Source organism: Balaenoptera physalus, assembly GCF_965194825.1.
Source record: "Balaenoptera physalus genome assembly, chromosome: 1".
In the NCBI taxonomy this organism is placed as follows: Eukaryota; Metazoa; Chordata; class Mammalia; order Artiodactyla; family Balaenopteridae; genus Balaenoptera; species Balaenoptera physalus.
The window spans coordinates 82,799,641-82,820,348 of record NC_138882.1 but is presented as its reverse complement, the minus strand read 5'-3'; the positions used below and the strand labels follow the sequence as shown (position 1 = coordinate 82,820,348).

The 20,708-nt window shown below is 42.7% G+C and overlaps 1 protein-coding gene across 4 annotated transcripts; it reads left to right on the top strand.

The window, feature by feature from the left end:
- Positions 1–21: 21 nt before the first annotated feature.
- LOC309658528 (uncharacterized protein) lies at positions 22–12,135 on the top strand. 4 transcript variants are annotated; one of them, XM_082457342.1, is made up of 5 exons: positions 22–67; positions 1,968–2,082; positions 5,035–5,116; positions 6,963–7,091; positions 8,495–12,135. In XM_082457342.1, the coding sequence occupies exons 3-5, from the start codon at positions 5,045–5,047 to the stop codon at positions 8,981–8,983; spliced, it is 690 nt and encodes a 229-aa protein (XP_082313468.1). In that variant the 5' UTR covers positions 22–67; positions 1,968–2,082; positions 5,035–5,044; the 3' UTR covers positions 8,984–12,135. The 4 variants fall into 4 exon arrangements, with proteins under 4 accessions (XP_082313468.1, XP_082313467.1, XP_082313465.1 ...); XM_082457341.1 differs by having other exon boundaries at positions 62–628; XM_082457339.1 differs by having other exon boundaries at positions 62–2,082.
- Positions 12,136–20,708: the final 8,573 nt, after the last annotated feature.

The window sequence follows — 20,708 nt, the reverse complement described above, 5'->3', positions numbered from 1 at the left end:
CCACCTTTCCCTTTGTAGTACCCGCCCGCCTCCGGGGTGCGACAGCTCCTGGAACAGGCTTGTTTGTGTATCCTCCACGCTCTTCTTTCTTTCTTTCCTGTTCTTTCTTTCACGCTTTTATTATTCTGCAGTCTAGAGTGACTTTTCAAGCTGGCTTGCCGTTACTGTAGATGACCAGCACCTGATTAAGTGCTTTGCGGAACTGGCAAACCTAGAGATTAGGGTTATCTATCTAAAGTGTAGTGTCGAACTAGGAATTAGAGAAAAGCTGTTTCTCTCGGGGTTATTCTTCGTATTCCCAGGCGAGAAATTTAGTCATACCTTATATCCAGTAAGTCACCAAGCCCTGAACTTTCTTTAGAAACCCTTTAAGGGCCCGCAAAAGTAGATCCTTTCTTCTCCATTCCCACTGTAACCGCTTTAGTTCATACACGTTGCTGTTGCTGTTTTTCATTGCGATAGTCTCGCTTTCTTGGGCCTTTCCCTGCGCATTTCAATCAGCTACCAGAAAAACTTCCCTAAACAGCATTTTGAACAGTAGACTCTATGTTCAGAGGATGGACCGTGAAGTTAGGCAGTCATGAATTCAAATCTCCCTTCGGTCACTTGCTGTTTAGGTAACCTTAAGGCAAGTGTTACTTCTTAAAAAAAAAAAAAAGTTTTATTTATTTATTTATTTATTTGACTGCGCTGGGTCTTAGATGCAGCAGGCGGGACCTTCGTTTCGGCCTGAGGAATCTAGTTCCCTGACAGGGATGGAACCCAGGCCCCCTGCATTGGGAGTGCACATTGGACCACGAGGGAAGTCCAAGTGTGACTTCAATAAGCTTTGGTTCCCAAATCTGTGAAATGAGATTATTATAGTACTCTCAAAATGCTGGATGATCAAATAGGATAATGTATGTAAAACTCTTAGCATATGTCTGGCACATTTGTGTGTTCAATAAATGGTAACTATCAATATTGCTATTTTCCTATCTCTGCATTGTAGCATTCCTTCATTCAATATGCACTTATTGGGCACCTAATTTGTGCCTAGTACTGTTCTAGGTACTGAGGATACAGTGATGAACAGGACAGATAAGGTTTCTACCTTCTGGGGGCTTAACATTCTTGTGGACTAATACACATCACCTGTATTCGTTTTAGTATCGCCCCCCCATTCACTACCTCCCAGAGTAGAGCTCTTTGAGGACAGGTGGTCTGTTTTCCATTGCTTAGTGTCATGCCTGAGCACACAGGACATACTCCAGGAATGAATCATAACAAATTCTCTACACACAACCTTCAATCTGCTCCTACTTCCTTTGTGTGTGGCTTCCTTCAAATGCCCTGTTGCCTCTCTTTCATATCCAAGTCCAAGCCCTCCTTCAGGGCCCCGCTCTAGTCTCATCCCCTCTGGGAAGCCTTCCTTGGCTTTGCCAGACTGCATTGCTCTTTTACAGCACCACAGATTAGTAACTTTTTTTTTCTGATTGTTTCTGATCTGGAAACTCTACTTTCATGATTAGATGATATTTCTCTAGTATATACTTATACAAAGGTCCTACAGCGATGCTGAACACACAGAGGTGCTCAAGAAACACCTGCTGATTGGAGGAATTTTCATCGTCTCTGTTTACAGTCTCCCTAATGGAATCTATTCTGACTAGAGGAGAGATTTTGAGTGTCAACTGCTGGGAATTCCCTGGTGGTCCAGTTGTTAGGACTCCACGCTTCCACTGCCAAAGAGAGAGAGAGAGAGAGAGAGAGTCAATTGCTAAGGGAAATGTTTCCGTTGAAAGGCTTCCAAAAGAATACAACTTCTTCCTGCCATCCTCAAGAGGACCCCAAACCAAGAGATTGAGTAGAACTTTGTTAGATGTGCAGAGAACTGTGTGCCAGGAACAGAGGCATGCAGAGCTAGGGTGCTTACTGTGCCCCCAGGATGGTGTCACTGGTTTTATGTCCTGTTTCCTGGTGTTTAGGACAGAGCGCAAGCTGCCCACTGACCTCTCTTTTGGGATCTGCAACAAGAGGGCCACCAAGAGAGTGTGTGACCAAGCTGAGAAGGAAGTGGCAAGCTGCTTTCTTGCCAGAAAGGTAAGCACCCAGAAATAGGGCCTTGCTGCCAAATCTAGGGGCCTCAGATGGGCCTACGTTAGCTAGAAGTGGTAATGGAGTGAATATGAACCATGCCAGTTTTCAAGAAACATCCAGAATCAAAGCTGTTACAGTAACTTTGCAACAATAATTTTTTCTCTTTTACATTCATTTTTTTTTATTGTGGTAAATATACATAACATGAAATTTACTATTTTAACCATTTAAAATGTACATTCACATTGTTGTGCAGCCATCACTACCGTCCATCACCAGAACTTTTTCATCTTCCCAAACTGAAACTGCATACCCATTAAACACTAACTCCCCTTCCTCCTGTCCCCAGCCCCTGGCAATTACCATTCTACTTTCTGTCTCTGTGAATTTGACTACTCTATATACCCCATGTAAGTGGAATCATACAAAAAATCATTTTTAGTTTATATAAATAATACATGCTTATATTCTCATTGTTAAAAAATCAAACAATACTGAAATAGTGAGTATAAATGTCAGGATGCAAACTTAGATGTCCAAGAAATGTTAACTTCCTTACTTTTCTACAATCAAACCCAATTCTGCTTCCAGCCCCTTTTCCATCAGATAGTAAGGACTTAAATCTCTGTTAATGTAGGGACTACCCAGCCATTTTTCTCCAGTGGTGCCTCTGGTTTTCTAGAGGGCTCCCGATGTGCCAGAGGCATGTGGGGGAGGGGATCAGGGACTTCCGGTGCTTGGTCATCAATACTTTTCCTCTCTGGTGTCCACTGAGACATCTGGATCCTGTCTGCTCTTGGGCTGTGAGTTCACACAGAGTGCAGGTGCATCCCCCTCAGCCTTATCCCAGGCCTTCCCAGGCACAGTACTCCTCTCTCTCACACTTCCTTTCCCTCCCTCTACTTTCCATGCCTCTCTGGAGCCATAGGAAACTCAGCTGGGCTCTCTCAGGCCCTTCACCTCTTCCTTGCTATTCAGTCACTCCTCAATTCCACAAACCAGGCTGGGACCTGGGATGAGCAGAAATCCTGAAAAGTGTCCCAGACCCCCTACCTGGGGACAATGTGCATTTTTGGGAGCAAGCACAAGACTCCTCTTGCTCTTGGATTCACCAACTCATTTGGGTTTTTCCTTTGCCACCCCCTGCAAATCCCAAACTATGTCAAGTCGGAGCCAGCGGAGCCTCAGAGCTCTTCTGAGGGATTTATCCAGAGATAACTAAGATCCCCTCTCTCCTGTTCTCTCCTCTTTCTTTTCTTTCTCCCCAGTTTGGTTGAACTCTATCTAGATGAAATCAGTTGGGTGAGGGGATAGAAGTGATGGAAAACCGGCTCTAATGTCTCTAGTATTCCTTCAACAAAAATTTACTGATCATTCTCCAAAGTGCCAGACAATGTTCTGGGCCGTAGGCCAAGAGCCGTGGACAAAACAGACAAAATCTCTGCCTGTCTCTCAAAACAGACAGAATGCCATGCCTTTCTTTCTAATGAGGCACTGTCCCATAGAACTTTCGGTGAAAATGGAAATGTTCTATAATAGCTCCACTGTCCAATATGTTAGCCACCAGCCACATGTGGCTATTGAGCACTTGAAATGTGACTGGTCAGACTGAAGAACTAAAATTTTTAGCTTTATTTAATTTTAACTAATTTCAACTTAAGTTTGAATAGCCGCACGTGGTTAGTGGATCGGACAGCACAGCTCTTATATATCCTGACACCTCTCTGGCCTTTGGCTTTGAATTCCAAAAGGCCAGGGTTTTGATACTCAGCAGACCTTTTCTCTGCTTTTCTTCTGAAACAACACTTCTCCCCATCACTGGGAGAACTCACGGTCCGAGGTACAGCAATATTGGACAGCTCCCAGCGAGTCCCCAGGAAATGCCCAGATCTCGACTGATTCCACTGACTGCCTGAACCCAGGGAAGACACCTTCCCTGTGGTGGATGCTTCTGGGCGTACAAAGCACAGAGTGCTCCCCTTCCTGCCCTCCCCCTTACTCCCAGTCTTCCAACTCATTAAGGGGGAAGGAAGCCGCACTTCCTTTGGAGGGCTAAAGAGAGCCAGTAGGAGAGTGTGGTATGAAGGACTCCTGTGTCTCCCTTAGCCCCTTCGCCTTTTTGTCCCCCCAACCGCACCCTCATCTCTAGGAATGAGAAGCTATTTTAACATAAGAGCACATCATCCCTGTGCTCTGAGAGACGGTCTCTATGAGCAAGAGAGCGGCTTGTTGGATGGTTGGTTGGTTTGCAGATGCCACGCTCTGAAGAAGACATGGCTTGATTCACTGTGAGGGCCCCAGAAAGCAGTCAGTAATAGCAATCCCCCCACTTTGCCACAGAAGGAAGCAACAGAAAGAAGTAGGGCCTGGGACTTCCCTGGTGGCGCAGTGGTTAAGAATCCGCCTGCCAATGCAGGGGACATGGGTTCAATCCCTGGTCCGGGAAGATCCCACATGCCGCGGAGCAACTAGGCCCATGCGCCACAACTACTGAGTCCATGAGCCACAACTACTGAAGCCTGTGTGTCTAGAGCCCATGCTTCGCAGCAAGAGAAGCCACCGCAATGAGAAGCCCACGCACCTCAAGGAAGAGTAGCCCCCGCTCGCCGCAACTAGAGAAAGCCCATGCGCAGCAACGAAGACCCAATGCAGCCAAAATAAATTCATTAATTAATTTTTAAAAAACTTAAAAATAAAATAAAATAAAATGTCACTTAAAAAAAAAAAAAAAAAGACGTAGGGCCTCAGTGGAAGGACTGAAAGTAAATAAAGAAAGGAAAAAAGGGACTTCCAAGTATCTGCTCCAGGCTGACTCTAGAAGGCAACATTGGGGGAAAAGTGAATCCATACATGTCCCACCTCTCAGGCCAGGAGTCTATGTGTGTTGATGACCAACTACTAATGGGTCTGTTTTCTTTCAGATAATAAACTGTGCCCACCCATTCATTCTTCCAGACACCAGGGCATGACTGGCAGTGTTGGCGAGCTCCTGCTCTCTGCTCCCACTCAGCTACTGCACCCACCATGCTTTCGTAAGGTGAGTTGTCACCAAGTCTGTTCCCTCACTGGATGGTGAGCATCTAGAGGGCAGGGACACACCTTGAGTTTGTTGAGTGGCTACCCTATAGATAGTTATTGAACAGAACTGAGTGATGGTGGGAAAAGAAAAGCAGTGCAGCTGACCACGCAATAGTTAGGTTTGGCTGGAAATGGAGGAGAGGTGGGAAAAGGCCAGGTTACAGAGCCGAGAACATTGTCTAGCATGCCCCCACGTGCAATTTTTTATTCTGAAAAACTTGAAACCTATAGAAACTTGAAAGATTGGCTCAATTAACACCTGTATGCCTTTCACTTAGATTTACCAGCTGCTAACCTTTTGTTCATTTACTTTATCTCTCTATATATAAATTAATATATGTGTGTACACAGACACACACACACACACACACACACACTACACATTCACTTGTACATTTTTTGGAACCATTCAAGAGTCAGTTGCACATCGCGATCCTCCATCCCTGTGTACGTCAGCACGTATCTCCCAAGAACAGGAATTATCTTCCGTAACCCCAATAACATTGTCACAGGGGCTTCCCTGGTGGCGCAGCGGTTGAGAATCTGCCTGCCAATGCAGGGAACACGGGTTCGAGCCCTGGTCTGGGAAGATCCCACATGCCACGGAGCAACTAGGCCCGTGAGCCACAATTACTGAGCCTGCGCGTCTGGAGCCTGTGCTCCGCAACAAGAGAGGCCGCGATAGTGAGAGGCCCGCGCACCGCGATGAAGAATGGCCCCCGCTTGCCGTAACTGGAGAAAGCCCTCGCACAGAAACGAAGACCCAACACAGCCATAAGTAAATAAATAAATAAATAAAATTAAAAAAAAAAAAAAAAAAAAAAATTGTCACACCCAGGAAGTTTGACACTGATAAAACACTATTTTCAGATAGAATCCATATGCAATTTTTGCCAAAATGCCCTTTAAGACTTTAAAAAAAAAAATCTAGGATCCTATCAATGATCATACATTGCAGCATTGCCTTTGATGAGTGCCGATTCAACGAAATGAGTTTCTCCCAGGGAGAGTGTGGAGAGGGAAAAAATGCATGGAGGATACAGCCTTGGTTACTACCTCCCCAGACTAAGAGGACGGGAGGAGAAAGGGAAGAGAAGGCTCAGACAGAGCTCAGGCTCTTGAAACAGACACTGAAGTGTCCCTTCTAAGTCTTTGGATCCCTTGAAGATCTCAGACAGACCTGGCCACCCAAAGTTGGTTGTGGACTATTGTCTGCTTCATGCCAAATTTCTCTCCAGCACATGTGGATTCCTAGGTGGATTCTGGAATCTGTATCTGCCATGTCTTGGTGCCCTTTGGGGTTTTGTCCCATTTTTTAGAATTTGGTCACAGTGTCTCTTTTTAAGCCCAGTCTTCTTATTCTGATCACTGGTGGGGGCCAGGGGAGGGGGATGAGCAGATCCAGCCTCCTCTTGGTGAAAGTGAAGGAGGAGGGCTGTGTGTGTGTGTGTGTGTGTATGTGTGCACGTGCACCCTCTCATACCCACAGAGGAGCCCTCCTTGAACCCATGGGCCTGGGACCCCACCCTCCTGTTGCTATGACAACCACTTCTGTGAGGACATGGGGACTAAAGAATTGTGAGTGTGGGGTTAGGGAGGGAGGGGACACACCAGAGTCTCATGGCATTAGTGATCATAGAACTTTATGATAATGAAGAAGAGAGATAATGTGTCTCTATCTTCAAATCTCGAAGTAGCAGGGCAGGATGGGACACAGGCAGGAGCAAGGGTAGGGTGACTCCTGAAGTTCTGCCTGGTTTGAGGGGCCCTGCTTCTAACTAACCTCTCCTTCTTCTCCCCCTTAGGAGACCAGAGAAGTTTGGGAATCCTCAGGGGCAGAAAATCCCTCCTTTAACACCGTTGATGTATCCTTGACATCCATCTACAGCTTCACTGATGACCTAGGCTATCAAGGCAGCCAGGACCTAACCGGCGTGAGTACCCTACTTTGTATTTCTCCCTCCTCTGGGGTCTCTCACCCCTTGCTCTACCACCATGTCAGCATCTTAGCTCATTGACCTCCCCTAAGATGTCCTGTGGCAACCATCCATGTCTTCTCTACATCCTTCCAATTCACATCTTTACTAAACATGGCTCAAATTTACTCCTTCCGGAAAAAAATACCAACAGTAATAGTAGTCACAGCTTACATCTACTGAGTACTTACTACATGCCACTTGTAAGAATTTATATCTCATTTAAACCTCATAAGAACCCGGTGAGCTCAATACTATTGTTGTCCCCATTTTTCAGATGAAGAAACAGAGACATGAACAAGTTAAGTAACTCTCCCAAGATCGCATAAGTGGGAAGCAGAGATGCTAGAGTTTGAGCTCAGTTTGTCTGACTCAAGATCTCACACACAGAGCTGCCTCCCAGTTAGCTATCCCATTTTTATGAGTCCTCCAAGGTATCCTTCCAACATTCACACGCTGTTAAGCACACATGATATGTGAACTTACTTGCTTGTTTATGTGGGGGAGGGTTTAAATGCTAGCTGTGTTTTTTGTTATTGAGCTCTGACTGACACACAGTAAACTGTACATATTTAAAGTGTACAATTTGATGTTTTGACATGTATTTATACTCATGAAACCATCACCACAATCAAGATAATAAACATATCCATCACCCCCAAATATGAACAACCAGGATTTCTAGAATAGATAAATTGGAGGCTTATTACCTACCTGACTTCTAAAATGAGTCTTTATTTAACCAAAGTATTTGCATTAGGATCCTTTTAAAATAATGAGCTCTCTTCTAACGCATTCAGAATACACCTGCATATCCTTTGCTGATACTGATTTGTAACTTCTCTTTGGTAATTTTTTAAAAAATAATTTATTTTATTTTATTTATTTATTTTTGGCTGCGTTGGGTCTTCGTTGCTGCACATGGGCTTTCTCTAGTTGTGGCGAGCGGGGGCTACACCTCGTTGCGGTGCGCGGGCTTCTCATTGAGGTGGCTTCTCTTGTTGCGGAGCACAGGCTCTAGAGTGCAGGCTCAGTAGTTGTGGCGCATGGGCTTAGTTGCTCGGCGGCATGTGGGATCTTCCCGGACCAGGGCTCAAACCCGTGTCCCCTGAATTGGCAGGCGGACTCCCAACCACTGCGCCACCAGGGAAGCCCCTCTTTGGTAATTTTAAGTGCATGTCTGCCCTGGGCAGTGCAGTCTTTTGTTATCTGTGCTGCCCACTCTGTACTCTCAGGTGAGTGCTTGGCTTAACCTTTCCCTCTGATCTCAGTCCTTCTCTGCCTCACTTCCCCCCATCAGACGCGTAATGGGATGGGTCAGTGGAGAGCATGCTTCATTCCTTGCTCTCGGATTCCCCAAGGAAGAAGATCCCAGCCTTGATCGAGCCAAGAGTCGGAAGCGGAATAAAGTTGCCATCGTGCGGATGAGGAGAAATAAGGTGAGGGAGGCAGATGAGAATGACGATGATGAGGAGGACGAGGCAGAGCGCTCTCCTGGGGTGAGACGGAAGCGACACTCATACTCCAAGACCCGCCAACAGAGGCAAAAGGAGCACTTGAGCATCTTGGAAGGTAGCTTGAGCACGCCCACCTCCAAGACCAAGTCATCACGCTGGAGTATGACCGAGTTCCATCAATACTTGTGTATGTGTTGCCACGATAAGCAGAAATCAATGGAGGAAAACAAGGCATCGGACTCCAAAGAAAGTAGAGACCCAAATGAAAATGAGGATGGAGTCACAGGTTCCATTAATAAGCGAGAGAGGCAACAGGCTCCTGGGGGAACTCCAAGGGAAGGTCTGGGCAAAAGCCAGGAGAACGGAGAGTGTAATCCTTCAGCTTGTAAATAAAGCAAATTTTATTTTTGTGGATGGCATGTATGAGCCTGATTGATGATTCCAGGTTTTTATCTTTCTTAATTTTTTTGGTCGATGTACTGACTTTCTTCCTTCCCCTCCCCCCTTTTATCTCTCTGAACATCTTCTCATCCTTTCTAATTTTATATGAATTTCTGTCTCTTAAGATGTGGGGCTAGCATACCTTGAGAGGTATGAGAAGGCTTTAGAAACCCTTCCGGCCTGCAACCCAAGAAGGTGAAAAACAACCTGAAGAGAAAGAGTCCCTTTTTTTGGCTGCTTCGGTTGCTACGCGCAGGCTTTTTTTAGTTGCGGCTAGCAGGGGCACTCTTCGTCGCAGTGCCCAGGCTTCTCATTGCGGTGGCTTCTCTTGTTGCGGAGCATGGGCTCTAGGCGTGCGGGCTTCAGTAGTTGTGGCACGTGGGCTTCAGTAGTTGTGGCACATGGGCTCAGTAGTTGTGGCTCACGGGCTCTAGAGCGCAGGCTCAGTAGTTGCACACAGGCTTAGTTGCTCTGCAGCATGTGGGATCTTCCTGGACCAGGGATCGAACCGTGTCCCCTGCATTGGCAGGCGGATTCTTAACCACTGCGCCACCAGGGAAGCCCGAGAAAGAGTCTTGATGTAACTCATGAGGGAGGCTTCAAGGCCTAATTTTCCAGGTTTCAACTCCAGACTTGTCTCATTTCCTTCCTTGTAACCCTCAGCTCTGTATAGCAAAGCTTTTGAGCTTGTAGCAAACAAAAAGACTGGAATAAAAACTTCCCAGAGGGAACTCAGAAGTCATTTTTAAGATCGTGATTGTTCCCGGCAACAAAGTTTAAGGCTAGCTCCCAAATTTATATTGCTATCTCACTTTTCCTTCCTCAGCTTGAGTAAAGAAGAGGAACCCTTACCTTCCAGAGCCTCCCCAAGCCCACCCCCGCTTCCCCACATACACACTAATCATTCAGAAGGAATCTTAGAAATCAGGAAACCTGTCTTAGGGCAGGTTCCCTAGAAGCTGAGGCTGAGATGGAGGTTCTTGTGTGAGGATTTTATTGAGAGAATGCTCTCAGGAGAAGGAAAGGGAGTGAGGGAAGCAGGATAGGGCAGGGGAAGAAAGCTAAGCAGGGTTGTTAACAGTTAACAGTGAAGTCTGCCTCCGCCTGATCCCAAGGAACTCTGAAGCGTGAGTTAACAACACAAAATTGGTTGCACTTTTGAGGCAAGGGGTTGGCCTTTTGTAAGCCCATATCAGTCAATCACTGCGGGCTGCCCTAGGTTCTCCAGTGAGGCAGCCTCCCTATTGAATGAGGGCAATTCTCCGGTGAAGGGGCTGTTTAGCTGTTAGCAATCAACCCCACCGCAGCTGGGAATGGGTGTGTGGCCCCATAAAGGGAATCTGGGCAGGGCAACTCTACAATTCATTGAGATTCATGTATTTCCTAGTATATATTTAATTTTTGTAAATGTCCCAGGTGTGCTTGAAAAGTGTATTCCAGTAAAGTGCATAAAAGTTAACATAAAAATGGGGGAGAAAGGACAGCTCTTCCTTACAGAAGAACTGCAACAAACACATGTAGAAGAAATGCAGGAGATAGAAAACCACTATTAAAACACCAGAGTCATAATTGTTGGAGCAAGACCCGACCATGGAGGGTAAAATTAGTGGGTGAAAATCTGAGGAGAAACAGGATACTTGCACAGTCTCAAAGTATCTCCTTCAAGATGTTTATTAATTACATAGGTAAAAATAATAACTTTACAGCGGGAAACCCAGCAGACCCCATACCCTTTTACCTAAGTTATCAAGGTTAATGTTACCAGTAATAAGACACAGTGATATTGTGTATCCCTGATATGTTGTGCTGAGAAGGCACTCATGTCAAAATGCATAACCTCCCTTTAAGCATAAGAAATATCAGACAAACCCAAATTGAGGGATATTGTACAAAATGATTGACCAGTACTCTTCAAAATTGCCAAGGCTTGAACAGACTTGTGGTTGCCGTGGGTGGGGGGGGCGTGGTGGTGAGGGAAGGATGGAGTGGGAGTTTGGGGTTAGCAGATGCAAACTATTATATATAGCATGGATAAACAACAAGATCCTACTGTATAGCACAGGGAACTATATTCAATATCCTATGATAAACCATAACGGAAAAGAGTATGAAAAACTGAATCACTCTCCTGTACAGCAGAAACTAATGCAACACTGTAAATCAACCGTACTTCAATCAAATAAATTTTAATTAATTAATTAAAAATAAAAACATTCACCAAGGGGGACTTCCCTGGTGGGGCAGTGGTTAAGAATCTGCTTGCCAATGCAGGGGACACGGGTTCGATCCCTGGTCCGGGAAGATCCCACATGCCGTGGCGCAACTAAGCCCGTGCACCACAACTACTGAGCCTGCGCGCCACAACTACTGAGCCTGTGCGCCACAACTACTGAAGCCCAGGCGCCTAGAGCCCGTGCTCCGCAACAAGAGAAGCCACCGCAATGAGAAATGGTGGAAGGGTAGCCCCCGCTCTCTGCAACTAGAGAAAGCCTGCGCACAACAAGGAAGACCCAACGCAGCCAAAAAATAAATAAAATTTAAAAAAATATATTTACCAAAAAAGGCTCTAAAAGACTTTGGAAAGATTGAGGAACTGTCACATATTAAAGGAGACTAAGGAGACATGACAGTTAAATGCAATGTGGGATTCTGGATTGGATCCTGGAACAGAAAAAAGGCCATTAATAGACAAAGTGGTAAAATTCAAATAAAGTCTGTAGTATAGTTCATGTTATCGTACCAATGTTAATTCGTTTTGATAATTGTACTGTGGTTATGCAAGATACTAACAATAGGAGAAACTGGGTGAAGAACACATGGGAACTGTTTGTTCTATTTTTGCAACTTTTCTGTGAGTGCAAAATTATTTCAAAACAAAACATTAAATAAATAAATGCTCACTCTAAGAAATTATAGTAGCCACTGCTCAGGTCAAGAAATGAACATTATCAGTACCCCTGAATTATCCCACATGTCCTTCTGCCGAATCACAACTTCTTTCTTCCCATACAGGTAACCGCTATGGTGACTTTTATGGTAATTACTTCCTTGCTTTGCATTATAGATTTTCCTTCCAGGCAACCATCCTTAAAAAGTAAAGTTTAGGGCTTCCCTGGTGGCGCAGTGGTTGAGAATCTGCCTGCCAAAGCAGGGGACACGGGTTCGAGCCCTGGTCTGGGAAGATCCCACATGCCGCGGAGCAACTAAGCCCGTGAGCTACAACTACTGAGCCTGCGTGTCTGGAGCCTGTGCCCCGCAACAAGAGAGGCCGCGACAGTGAAAGGCCCGCGCACCGCGATGAAGAGTGGCCCCCGCTTGCCGCAACTAGAGAAAGCCCTCGCACAGAAATGAAGACCGAACACAGCCAAAAATTAATTAATTAATTAATTAATTATTTTTAAAAAAGTGAATGTTAAAAGGAGAAGATTTAAAAAAAAAACAAAAAAAAGTAAAGTTTAATGTTGCCTGTTTTGGAGTTTTATATACATGAAATCATAGAGTATATATTCGTTTGTGTTTCCCTGTATGCTTTGTTGTATTTATTTTTTATTTCATTAATTAAATTTATTGTGGTAAAATATACAACATAAAATTCACCATCTTAATCATTTTTAAGTGCACAGTTTAGCAGTATTGAATACATTCACATTGCTGTACAACCATCACTACCCCCATCTCCAGAACTCTTTTCATCTTGTAAAACTGAAACTCTATACTCATTAAACAATAACTCTCCATTTTCCTCTCCCCCCAGCCCCTGGCAACCACCATTATACTTTAGGTCTTTATGAGTTTGACTACTCTAAGTACCTCATACAATCATACAGTATTTGTCTTTTCTTGTGACTGGTTTATTTCACAGCATAATATCCTCAAGTTTCATCCATGCTGTAGCATATTACAGAATTTCCTTCCTTTTTAAGGCTGAAAAATATTCCATTGTATGTATATACAACATTTTGCATATCCATTCATCCATCAGTGGACACTTGGGTTGCTTCCACGTTTTAGCTACTGTGAATAATGCTGCTATGAGCATAGGTGTACAAGTATCTCTTTACGACCCTGTTTTCAATTCTTTTGGGTATATACCCAGAAGTAGAATTGCTGGATCATAGTGGTAATTCTATTTTTTGAGAAACCACCACCATACTCTTTTGCATAGCAGCTGTACCAGTTCAAATTCCCACCAACAGTGCACAGAGTTACAATTTCTCCACATCTTTGCCAACACTTGTTTTCTGTTTTTTTGTTTTTGTTTTTGTTTTATAGTAGCCATCCTAATGGGTGTGAGGTGGTATCTCACTGTAGTTTTACTTTGCATTTCCCTAATAACTAGTCATCTTATCACGTGCTTATTAGCCATCTGTATTATCCTCTTTTGAGAAATGTCAACTCAAGCCCTTTGCCCATTTTTGAATTGGGTTGTATGTTTCATTGTTGTTGAGTTTTAGGAGTTTTCTATATATTCTATATATATTTCTATATATTCTTTATCCCTCATCAGATATATGATTTGTTGTGGTTTTTATTTCATTAATTTTTTTATAATAGTATACAACCTCATGAGTTAGCGGTGAGATTTTTAAAAAATATTTATTATTTATTTATTTTGTCTGTACCGGGTTTTAGTTGTGGCACACGGGATCTTTAGTTGCAGCATGCGGACTCTTAGTTGCGGCATGCACAAGGGATCTAGTTCCCCGACCAGGGATCGATCCTGGGCCCCATGCATTGGGAGTATGGAGTCTTACCCACTGGACCACCTATTTCACTAATTTTTGCTCTTCTCTTTATTTTTCCATCCTTCTACATTCTTTGGGTTTATTTTGCTATTCTTTTTTTAACTTTCTGAGCTGCTTGCTTAACCCATTACTTTTCAAACTTTCTTCTTTTCCAATATATGCATTTAAGGCTACAAAATTTTCTCCACATACTGGTTTAACTGCCTCCCATCAGTTTTTACAGGTAATTTTTTATTATTTAGTTTTTAAATATTTTATAATTTACATTGTTATTTCTTTTTTGACCCATGGTTTATTTATTAGTATATATCCTTATTTCCAAAAATCTTGGGTTCTAGAAAACTGCATTATGATTAGAGGTCATACTTTGTATTATTTCTGTCCTTTAAAATTCATTGAAAATTGCTCTATTTCCCAGCATATATTTAATGTTTGTAGATGTTCCATGTATGCTTGAAAAATATATATATATTCTATACTTTATTGGTTGCAACATTATATGTATTGTTTTTCACTGAAACTAAGATGCACCCAGTATTTTTTTGCTAGGGTTGCCTTTCAAAAGTACCACAAACCAGGTGGCTTAAACAATTGGAATTTATTGTCTCACAGTTCTGGAGGTTAGAAGTATGAGACCAAGGTGTTGGCAGGGTTGGTGCCTTCCGAGGGCTGGAGGAAGAATATGTTCCATGCTTCTTCCCTAGCATCTGGTGGTTTGCTGGTAATTTTTGGTGTTCCTTTGCTTCTACAAACATCACCCTGCCTTCATCTTCAAACGATGTTCTCCCTGTTTGCCTGTCTCTGTCCAAAAGTCCCCTTTTTAAAAGGGACAAGTCTAATTGGGTTAGGGGCCCACCCTACTCCAGTAGCACCTCATCTTAATTAATTTCATCTGCAATGACTCTTTTTCCAAATAAGGTTACGTTCTGAGGTACTGAGGGTTAGGACTTTAACATATGAATTTTTGAGGGATACAATCCAACCTAGAACACACTGTTACTTTACTTACTATCAAAAGGTTTTAACATGCTGCCAATTAAACTATGACTCAATACCAGGAAACCAACAGATTAAAAAACAAAACAAAACTTCCTTTCAGAATTGTTAAAATGTGAAAAAATCTGTATCTTAGAATGAATTAACATCGATATTTTTTCCCTGCCTATTCTATCAATTACAGAGAGAGGTATATTCAAATCTACAATTGAGGGTTTTTCTAATTCTCTTCAAAGTGCTCTAAATTTTTTTCTTTTTATATATTGAGGTCATGTTATTAGATGCATAAATATTTAGGATTATTATATTTTTCTGGTGAATTTTACCTTTTATCATTATGAATTAACTCTTTATCTCTTTTTTTAAATTATTTATTTATTTTTTGTTTTTATTTATGGCTGTGTTGGGTCTTCGTTGCTGTGCGTGGGCTTTCTCTAGTTGCAGTGAGCGGGGGATACTCTTCGTTGTGGTGTGCGGGCTTCTCACTGCGGTGGCTTCTCTTGTTGCGGAGCATGGGCTCTAGGCGCGTGGGCTTCAGTAGTTGTGGCACGCAGGCTCAGTAGTTGTGGCACGCGAGCTCTAGAGCGCAGGCTCAGTAGTTGCGGCACATGGGCTTCCTTGCTCTGCAGCGTGTGGGATCTTCCTGCACCAGGGCTCGAACCCGTGTCCCCTGCCTTGGCAGGCAGATTCTCAACCACTGCACCACCAGGGAAGCCCAACTCTCTATCTCTTAGTGTTAATTTCTGCCTGAAATTCTAGCTGGTCTATTATTAATATAGCTATCCTAGTTTTCTTCTGGTTTGTGTTTGTACAGTTTATCTTTTTCCAAACTTTTACTTTCAATCTTTCTGTTTTCTTATGTTCTATAAATGTCTTATTGTAAGCATACTGTTAGGCTGTTGCCCTCACCCCCAGCTCCACCCACTGGGGAATTCAGAATGTTTCATTTAAAAGGGAGTGATTAAAACTAGCCCCTTGCCATGCTTCTCTGGGACACCAGCTTCTCTTTGAGGCTGGGCCATAACCCTCCTCCCCCATCACTCTGCAGACAGGGCTATGACCCAGGAGGTGGCGAGGTCTTTGGGACCAAAAAGCACAAAGCAGCTGGCCTGTGACCCACCCACCCACCATGGGCCCTGTGAGTGCCCCTGGGGTGTCTTGACCCCTGCTCAGGCTCAGAGCAGGCTCAGTGCCTCACCTCCTTCCAGAGATGGGCCACCAGTGGGCCCGGGGCCTCCTGGATCCCCAGTAGATGTAGGGTGGGGTGTGGATTAGGCTGTCCTGCAGGCTCACATCATAGCCTCCACTTGCAAGACCTTCAGAGCCTTGTAGTTAGATTTTTATTTTATTGATCCAGGCTGACAATCTTTGACTTTTTTTTTTTAAATAAATTTATTTATTTCATTTATTTATTTTTTGGCTGTGTTGGGTCTTCATTGCTGCATGTGGGCTTTCTCTAATTGAGGTGAGCGGGGGCTACTCTTCGTTGCGGTGCGTGGGCTTCTCATTGTGGTGGCTTCTCTTGTTGCAGAGCACGGGCTCTAGGTGCGTGGGCTTCAGTAGTTGTGGCACGTGGGCTCAGTAGTTGCGGCTCGCGGGCTCTAGAGTGCAGGCTCAGTAGTTGTGGCACATGGGCTTAGTTGCTCCGCGGCATGTGGGATCTTCCTGGACCAGGGCTCGAACCCATGTGCCCTGCATTGGCAGGCAGATTCTTAACCACTGAGCCACCAGGGAAGCCCAATCTTTGACTTTTAATTGAAGCATTTAATCCCTTTACATTTAATAAAATTACTTATATATTAAGGTTTAAATCTGCCATATTATGTGTACTTTCTATTTGTTCTGTATATTTTATTTTCTCTCTTGTTTTGTCTTAAACTTTTTATTTTGAACAATTTTAGATTTATAGAAAAATTGTGAAGATAGTAAAAGAGTTCCTATATACCCAAACCCAGTTTCCCCTATCATTAACATCTTACAAAAAAAAAAAATCTTACATTAGAATAGTACATTTATTACAATTAATGAACCACTACTGATAACTAAAGTTTATACTTTATTCATATTTATTTCATTTTTACTTAATATCCTTTTACTGTTCCATACCATCCAGGATGCTACATTACATTCAGTTGTCATTTCTCCTAAGGCTCCTCTTGGCTGTAACACTTTTTCAGCCTTTCCTTGTTTTTGATGACCTTGACAGTTTTGAGAACTGGGGAGGTGTTTTGCAGAATGTCCCCCAATTGGAATTTGTTCGGTGTTTTTCTCATGATTAGACTGAGGTTATGAGTTTTGGGGAGGAAGAGAACAGAGGTAAAATGTAGTTTTCATCACATCAAGAGTACGTAATATCAGCATGATTTATCATTGACCATGATCACCTAGCTGGGGTAGTGTTCCCCTAAAGTCACTCCCCACCCCACCCCTTTCCACACGGTCCTCTGGAAGGAAGGCATGTGCAGCCCACACTTGAGGAGTGGGTGTTACAATCCCCTCCTTGAGGGCAGAACATTTACATAAGTTGTTTGTAATTTTTCTGCACAGATTTGTCTCTTCTCATTTATTTATTCAGTTATTTATTTGTATCAGTACAGATTCAAGGGCATTTATTTTATACTTATTTATTTCGTTGCTCAAATTGTTCTAGATTTGGCCATTGGGAGCTCTTTCAGTTGGCTCTTATGTCCCTTTGACATGCCCTCATCATTGTAGGTTGCTGTTTTTTTTACTTTTAAATCACTTACTTTCTGGCACTGCAAGATCCACCAGACACATTTTGTCTATTTCCTGCCCCAGTCCTGGCATCACCCATTTCTCCGAGGACCCCTGGCTCCTTTTACTGAAAATGGTATTAGAAACCAAGATCTGGGTACTAGGTGTGCTTGTTGCCACCAAGTGTCATTACTCCTAGGCCCTCTCAGCCGACAGAACAAGAAAATGTGTGTGTATACTAACTCACTTATATCTATAAATATTTCCATTTGTAAATATCTGTATCTGTATTAAGCTAAACATGAGTTCATACTGATGTCTCCACCTCTAATCCATTACTGCATAAATAATTCTAGCCTTATCACCTTGCTTATCTATAAACTCATAGTGAGAAACCTGGCTCCCACCATCCACCATTTACTTAATTGTTCAATTCTAGTATACATGTACAGTGGTATCAGAACTGTTAACCATGGGACATGTATCAACTAGGTATCTGATCAACTGCATCAACCAGAGTACCCTGCTTATGTATAGTTTCTTTTACCTTTAGTCTTATAGATTCCACTAATTTCCAAGTTACTTAGGTAATAACTTACCACCCATCCTTCAGTGAAGTTATTCCATACATTTGTAGTATAGTTAGATTCTCTGGTTACATTCTTCATTTCATCCTGGGATCACCTGACTTCCCTTTTTTTTTTGGCCTCACCACGTGGCATGTGGAACATCCCCGACCAGAGATTGAACCCAAGCCCCGTGCAGTGGAAGCTCGGAGTCTTAACCCCTGGACCACCAGGGAAGTCCTATATGTTTTTTTTTAGTTTGCATATATTAATGTTTACTCTTTGTGTAGTAAAGTTCTATGGGTTTTGGCAAATGCATATTGTTGGGTATCCAACATTACAGGATCATATAGTCTCACCATCCTAGAAAATCTCTTGTACTTCTTGACATGTTTGGGTTTTTTTTCCCCTTGTCTTGTTTTTGAAAGGTAATTTTTATCTTATTTTCCCCCTTATTAGTTTGGTAGTTATACCTTGTTTTTCTGTTTAGTGGTTTAGCAAAACATTCATCCTTGCCTTACCAACGCCTAACATTAACTGACACTTTACTTTCTACCAGCACAATGCAAAGACCTTAGTATACTCCAACTCCATTTACCACTGCTTTTCTGACTCCTATGCTGGTGTGTCATGCACTTTAATTCCTTGTCTATACATTTTAACACCATGAGACATTATCATTTTTGTTTTGTAGTCAATGTTTACTTAGATTTACATACATATTTACCACTTTCTTTGTTCTTCCTTTTATTTTTTTTTTCCCTTTTTATTATGACTGAAGATTAATTACCCTTTGGAATTTCCCTTAATGTGAGACTGCTGGTGGTGGACTGTTTTGGTCTGAAAATATCTTTATTTTACTTTCAGTTTTGAAAGATATTTTCACTGGGCAGCTACCTTCTTTAAGCATAGGGAAGATAGCATTCCCTCCTCTGTCTTCCAGTTTTGCTGTTGAGATGTAAGTAGTAGTCTGTTGCTCCTCTGAGGATAAACCATCTTTATTCCTTAGGTGCTTTAAAATATTTTCTTTTTGCTTTTGCCTTTTTGCAGAGTGCAAGTTTAATTCATTGGGCTTCCTGAATCTGTGACTTGATGGTTTTCATCAGTTATAGATAATTCTGACACTATTTCTTCAGATTGCTTTTTCCCCTTTCTCTCTTCTCCTTGGACTCCAATTAAGCATAATTTAGCCCAACTTACTGTCTCTTCTGTATTTTCCATCCTCTTATTTTTCCAAGGTTCATTCTGTTTCTATAATCGACCAATTCTCTCCTTAGCTATGTCTAATCTGCTATTAAACCCATCTGTTGAGACCTTAATTTCATTTATTTTATTTTTCTAGCTAAAATTTCTATTTGGTCCTTTTCCAATTGTGCTATGTCTGTTTGTGTAGTTTCAGGTCTGTCTCTGCTGAAATTTCCAAGCCTCGCTTTTATCTTCTTGAAATACTAAGCAGTTGTTTTCATTTCTGTATAACTCCAATATATGGAATTGTCTATTTGTTGTCTGTCATTTCCTTTTTTTTTTTTTGGTCTGTCATTTGTTTGCTTTCATTTTCATTGCCTTATTTCTTCAAGAGCTCGACTAATTGACTAATTCTTATTGTGGCTGATGTTATATTTGAAAAATTATTAATTACAATACTTTTGAGGTCTAGGTTGTTGTTAAGTTCCTTGAGATTTCTGCTTGCTTCTACCAAGCATCTGGAGATGCTAGCAATCTGGGATCATCTTATTCCAAGTTTGAGACTTGAGAATTTCTGGACCACCCAGAATGTTGGGACACTAGGCTGCAGAATATGAGGACTGGTTTACTCCTGATTCATCCTTAGGGGTTCCTAGTCCAAGTGGATCTTTACCAGCATCCCTATCTTTAACTGTCCCCAGATTCCAATTTTTTGTTCCTCTAGCTCCTAATCCTTCAAGGCCCTCAAAACCACAGCTCAGCCTCTCAGCAGCCTTTTCCCAACTGGAAAAGCCCCCTGGGCAAAGGCAGCCTTTAGGGCCTTCTTTTCTCTCTGGATTCCCAGCCAATCTTGTTAGCCCTTTGAGTTTTTGATAGTTTTCATATTTAAAATTTCTGAGAGTGCTGGTCTGAAACATTCAGCCTACCACTATCAGAAGTGGAACCTCCCACTCGCTTTATTCGGATATCACAGAGCTCTAATCCATAACCTCACCACACAAAAGATAAAACCGCATACATATGAAAAGACTTTCTTAAATTCACGTATTTAGTGGTAGAGCTAGGTTTAGTCTCAGAGCTCAAGACTAATAACTGTTAAACTCCACTTGCATTAGATCTGGATACAAGGGTTTCTCTTGTTTTGACCTTTTTCCCTGGGGTAAGGAGATGGCAGTCTTGCCAAAAGATCAGAGGATGGAAGTAAGGACTTAGCCATATTCCTGGCACCTTTCATACATTCTTCTCCCAGCCCTGACCTATGGGGGAGCAGGGGTGGGATCTGATAACTTATGGTCTGGCAATGGGGAGTGGAAGAAAGCAATCCTTCCCATTCCTAAACTACAGATTATAGATATCCCCACGATCAGTTATCCCTTTATCTTCGATGTTTCTGAACACCTGTGGTAACCGAACCCAACTTCAAATTCCTCTAGATCCCACTTTACAAAAGCCCTCTAAAACCAAGAAGTT